Raw genomic sequence first — 6,000 nt, forward strand, 5'->3', positions numbered from 1 at the left:
GGTCAAAAATAACACCACGGTTTTTTACTTTATGACCAGAGGTCAATTTAATGCCTTCCAGGTTAGGCGATTAACTAAGCAGTTTCTTTTTCCAAGACTCTGGTCCAACGGCGACAACTTTTGTCTTGTCTGAATTTAGAAGCAGGAAATTTAAAGTCATCCAAGTTTTTATGTCTTCAAGACATGCTTGTAGTCTATGTCCTGATCAAAAATAACATCATGGTTTTTCTCTATCTCTTTCTCTCTCTGTCTCTCTCGATTGATAGATAGGTAGACAGGTAGGTAGGTATGGTAAGGCATCCACAGAGCCCTGATCTCAACATTGAATGTGTCTGGGATTACATGAAGGATGTGAGACATCCTTGTTCTACATCCACAGAAAATCTACTTTTGCCAGGCTCTGCTGAACTCAATGATCAACTTTCTTAGTTTCCCAACTATACCAGCACACACAGACTCAAAAATGTATTTATTTGTGAGATTAGAGTTGGATAAATAGGATATGAAGTATGTGACTCTTTTTTGCTGTTTTTCAGTATTGAGTTTAGATGCTGCACTTTACTGCTGCTTATACTAAATTGTGCCATTTTTAATGGTTATTTATGTATGATTGAAGCCCAAGCTTTCAATTTCGAAAGGTACATAGCCTTGAAATATTCAGTGCCAAGTCTGCTACTTCTCATTTTCTTCAATAAATGCAAGAGTATTTTCAGACATATGAGGAAATTTTCCTGATGTTTGGGAAACATTTATATTTTTGTTTTTAAGATTGTTTGTTTCCTCTTTTATGTCTGTCCTTTCTAACTATTCCATTTTTTGCAGCTTTCTTATTAAGTAAAATGCAGACTGAAGAGGACGTCAGAGGATGATGAAGAGGCAGTATAGGTTGAAGAAGAGTGAAGAACATATTTGGAAAAAAAACTGTCACTGTGGAGAGGGATTTGTGGGATTTCTCGTTTGTGTTTTACTACTTATAACCTGCTGTCATGAAACCTTTAGGTGTGAAAAATCATGTTTTGTTTCTTTGTAATGTTGGAAATAAAGATATTTGGCATGTCTGTGCTCTTTGTATATGTTTTTCTATGCAGGTAAAATTACTTTGCAAGTTAGTCAATGTGAAGGTAATCTAAGGATGTTTTACATTTTCAATGAATCCATTAAAGCATATTTCTAACACCTGCTCCACATTTAAAGCTCAATTCAAAAGCACTGAGGTTTTTTTTCAGGAGGGATGTTTATAAATTAGCAGGAAAATGTCTGTAAATTTAAATTTTATAACTACTTGACTGATTTTTGTTTCATTTTATTCATGCATGTTTGACAGACGTTTAAAAAAAATCAATAATTGTGACTTCTGGCATCAGTGAATCTTGGTCAAATAAAAATCTTTTGATACTGCCTCTAAAATGTGTCACTCAAACGGTAAAGATTGTAATGATTTTAAGAGCCTTTAAAATGTGCTGAAAGGAATTGGTATCCGGTATATATTTATTAACATTATCAGAGAATTGTTATTTGCTTGAACCAATATAAATTTTATCTTTTCATTCATCTTGTAATCAGAGTTTTTAGTCAAGATTCAAGAGTCTTGTCATTATGACACCATTATAAAATTTTGCTGCGACATTGGCTCAAAAAATATACATGCAGTACACAGACGTATATTAAAAACACATAAGTTAAAAAGACCTATAGAAAAACAAAGAGCCAGTATTCTTAGAGGGGACTTTGAAAATGTGGGAACATGAAAACATATGTACATGGAATGTGGTATGTACTATTTAGTATTATGTTTAGTGTCAGCCTGCAGGTGGACAGTACGTTTTTGTTTTTGTTGACAAGTAGTGATTTATTTTAAAATCACTTTGCGTAAATGAAGAAATAATTACCTTATGCTGATAAAAAGCCAGTTCTAAAGTGGTTAAAACTCAGGTTTTACATCTCAAACAAAAATGCTTGTCTGTGTATTTCACTCCCTGGTACGTCAACAGTGAATCATACATGCAAAATTAGTTTCGCTGAGTTTACTGAAGACTACACAAGTGTTAACATTCCTTTTAGAGGCATAGGTCATTGACAGAATACATGCATTTCTAATTCCTTTACTTGTGAACTGCCCTCTGAAACACTGAGTGGGCTGAGCATTGCAGCCATTTATGTAAGCTGCTCTGAGTGGGCAGACGAAGGAATGGGATTGTTGAACAAGTAGTTTGACAAATGGAATAAAATATTCCCTCGCATTCTTTTCTATTTTTGCTCCAAATCGTTGGAGGAGTGAACAATTGTCTGTGTGAATGCTGGTCTGAGATTATCTGCAAAAAGGACAACACTAATCCACAATGTCAGGTTTGCAAAATCATTTTGCCGGAGTGATGGCACAGTTCCAGAAACACCTTCCTCCTTTGTTTAAACTGGAAAAAGGTTCCTGATTTAGAGTAGAATAATTACTGGTCACTTGTTTCAGTCACATTGAGTTACAGTTCTGGTCAGAAGTGTACATGCATGAATGCTATATTCACTTCGGGCTTTTCCTGAATTATCTGAACTATTCACTATTCATACACATCCATCAATTTCTGGACACATGTCCTTTAGCAAGCTGCAGAGAAAACTGCACCAACAAGCTTCTGGCTTAATTCTGGCTGGATATTTATTAAAGTTTTTTATGGGAAATGGCAGTTAATTTAAAATGTTTAGTTTATTGTCAGAGACCTAATATTTAAGCATTGTTTATTCAATCCTGTCAAGGTCCGGGTAATTCAGTGATCTGTTAGAACGCCTACTTGTGTCCAAACTTCAACTTGCTCACTGTTGATTTGAGGTTATTGTAAGAAGTTGGTTCTCCTTTACTTTTCCAAATATTTTGTGTAATGCACCAATACCAATGACATCTAAACACACCTTCAGGATGATGCTGCCACTCCCATGTTTGATAGTTGCTGCTGTATTCTTAGGTCTGCAAGGCACATCTTGACTTCTCTAAATATATGTATTGTCGTTCTAGCCAAATAGCTCAACCTTTGTCTCCACTGACCATTAAAATTAATCTCTGGAAGACATTTGGCTTATTCATGTGTACATCTGCAATTTACTGCTGTGTGAGAAGATATTGAGTTTAGAGCTTTCTTGGTTGCCCATCCACAGCAGTTTGAAATCATTTCTACTGTGGACAGGGACTCTGTTCCAGGAAACTTCAGCTTATGATAGGCTTGAGCCGAGGTTTTTTCCAGGTTTTTCTTTAACATTCCAACATAATTTCTTTCATATGAAGGTGACCTTTTTGATCAGATGACTGAATCTTGAACATTGTTCCAACAGGACAATGATTCTAAACACAAATACAAACCAGTCAAGGAATGAATTTAGCTTCGGCGGTGCTCTCCTTAAAGCCTCAAATTCAACTACACAAACAATATATCCATAATAAAAACCCAACCATTTTAAATGAGCTTCACCAGTTCTGCCAAGATGATCTGATAAATTTTCAATCAGAATTATGCCAGAAGGTTCATGATTTCTACAAAAACTGATTTCACAACAACTTGCTAGAGGACATTTAAACAAGTATTAGTGGGTGTGTAAATATATACTTGAGGATGTATGTATAATGTAAACCTTTGAAAAATACACCTATTTCTTGTTTTAGAAAATTACAGAAGTTGTATGTTGTATATTCATTACACCTTGGAAAAAAGGCTCAAATGCATAAATGAAAGCCCCAAAATAATATGACTTCACTTCCCATGTACACTTCTGATCATAACTATAACATTTGGGTACATTTATTTAGGCAAACAAAATGCTAAAAACTACATCTGCTGCAGTAATATTAAATGAAACTCCAGGCCCATTTTGATAATCAGCACTGAGGGTGTGTTTTCCTGTCATTTTTCCCTCAGCTATTGGCCTTTTCTGGCAGTGAAGGACAACAGAACAAATGTCACATTAGTTGCAAATGGGGAGAAATCAATGTAGATATTTGAGAGAGGACAGTTGTAGAGTAAAACAAGCAACACTTAAAATAATCCCCAAGTTCCCATGCCTGCTCAAATTAGTCTTGAATATTTAATTATCTACCCTCCACCCCTCAATCTTACAAAGTACCCCACATGTTCTGTATATATTGTTTTCTTAATTGTTATTGCAGGCATTCGGTTTTTACATGTATAATTTTATTGATTTTTGAGCTCTTTTATTAGCACCGACCAAAACCTTATCAAGGAATAACGCCATTAGGGTTGCTACAGATTTATTATAAAATCCTTCATCTACCTCTGCTTATTGAATTTTGTCTTTTTTTTTTTTGGTTTCTTTCACTTGCTTCCACCACGTTCTATTTCCTTCCTATTTCAACTGGTGCTACTGGTTTTTTTTTTCTTCAGTTTTTTTTATATAACTGCATCTTTTATTAAAGCTTCTTTGTAACTGTGGAGCAAACACCAGCATTTTTACTGGTCACTGAAACCTTGACAAGTAGCGATCCTTATTCAATTTATTTGGCCTTATTAAACTTTTAAATTCTTCTTTCCTGAGGCTCTGTGTTTGAGCAACTCAGCAGATGTGTGTGTGTGTATTTTTGTTTAACTTTTCTCTGTAGCCTTGCTTTATGCTGCCATCATTGCTGATCTGACTCCAGGATTTGATGTTCCTGTCTTATCTATCCTCTTTTAGCTTACCACTGTGCAATGGTCAGCTTTAAAGAAACTTGTCTGTTGCCTCACAGTTCAGGGCATGATGCCACCAACCTCTCCTTTAATAATCCACAAACACTTTCTCTATAGGCAGCCAGACCACAGCCACCATATTTATCACTGGAGTGCTTCTTCTGCTGTTGTTGCTTTGTTGCATCAATGTTTTTTTTTTGTACACGTGAGTGTCTGTGTTTGAATGTTCATGCACGTGTCCGACTGCTGAATTACCATAGTAATTATAAGGGCATTTCTAAACAAATTATTGAACGTTATGCTTTAAATACCAAAAAGGGTTAAGGTCTTGGCCCTTGCAGAGGATAATTGTTTGAGCTTTTTTTGGGATTATTATCCTGTTTTAGTTATTTAATTAAGGTGAAGTTGGAAGACTTTTTCCACAGATTTTGTACAATGCGATAGTACCAAACATTTTAGTGGTCTTGTCTGACTATAAAACTTTCCTCTTAAAGGCATTCGGATTGTCTATGGTAAGCAGTTGCAAAATGCCAGGATAATGTTTTCAAACACACATTGAAATAGGTTTTTAGATGGATTACCTGCATTATACTCCCTAAATGGCCTCCCTGAAGCTCTGACATAAACCCTGTAGAAAATGTATAGATTTTGCTTAAAAGCAGGGTCCATGCCAGGAGACCAACCAATTTAAATGACTTTTACAGTTTCTGAGAAGTATGTCAAGACCTTGCTCATAGCTAGAGTGTGGTTTCTCTGTCACTAGCTGAAACACTTAACCAAATATAATGCATGCAGATATTTATCATTTTGAACCAGTAACAGATACAAAAAATATCACACACCTGTGCACCTGTTTAAAATTCATTAAGGTTGCATGCCGTGTCATCATTTCCACCCTGATATGGGATTGGTTCAAATGCAATGAATAAAGTCCAAGATGAATGGCATTTGAGCATAAGATGAATGTATGCAAACTTCTGGCTTGCACTGTATCCCACCCCCCACCCCTGATAAGAAGAGTTTTCATATTCTATCAGTTCTAAATTGATTTGATTTTTACTGAAGGAAAATGTGGCTGTTTTTATTTTATACACTGCTCAAAAAAATAAAGGGAACACTCAAATAACACATCGTAGATCTGAATGAATGAAATATTCGCATTGAATACTTTGTTCTGTACAAAGTTGAATGTGCTGACAACAAAATCACACAAAAACCATCAATGGAAATCAAATTTATTAAACAATGGAGGCCTGGATTTGGAGTCACACACAAAATTAAAGTGGAAAAACACACTACAGGCTGATCCAACTTTGATGTAATGTCCTTAAAACAA

General features: G+C 35.4%; 1 protein-coding gene across 1 annotated transcript in view; it reads left to right on the forward strand.

Annotated features, from left to right (window-relative positions):
• The window catches only part of tusc3 (tumor suppressor candidate 3), a 91,019-nt gene extending 89,733 nt beyond the window's left edge, over positions 1-1,286 (forward strand). The window contains exon 10 of the mRNA XM_047366837.1: positions 823-1,286. Coding sequence (XP_047222793.1) covers positions 823-838 — 16 coding nt within the window. The 3' untranslated portion in view covers positions 839-1,286. The remainder of the gene's footprint in view (positions 1-822) is intronic.
• Positions 1,287-6,000: the final 4,714 nt, after the last annotated feature.

Source organism: Girardinichthys multiradiatus, chromosome 5 (assembly GCF_021462225.1).
Source record: "Girardinichthys multiradiatus isolate DD_20200921_A chromosome 5, DD_fGirMul_XY1, whole genome shotgun sequence".
Taxonomy (NCBI): domain Eukaryota; kingdom Metazoa; phylum Chordata; class Actinopteri; order Cyprinodontiformes; family Goodeidae; genus Girardinichthys; species Girardinichthys multiradiatus.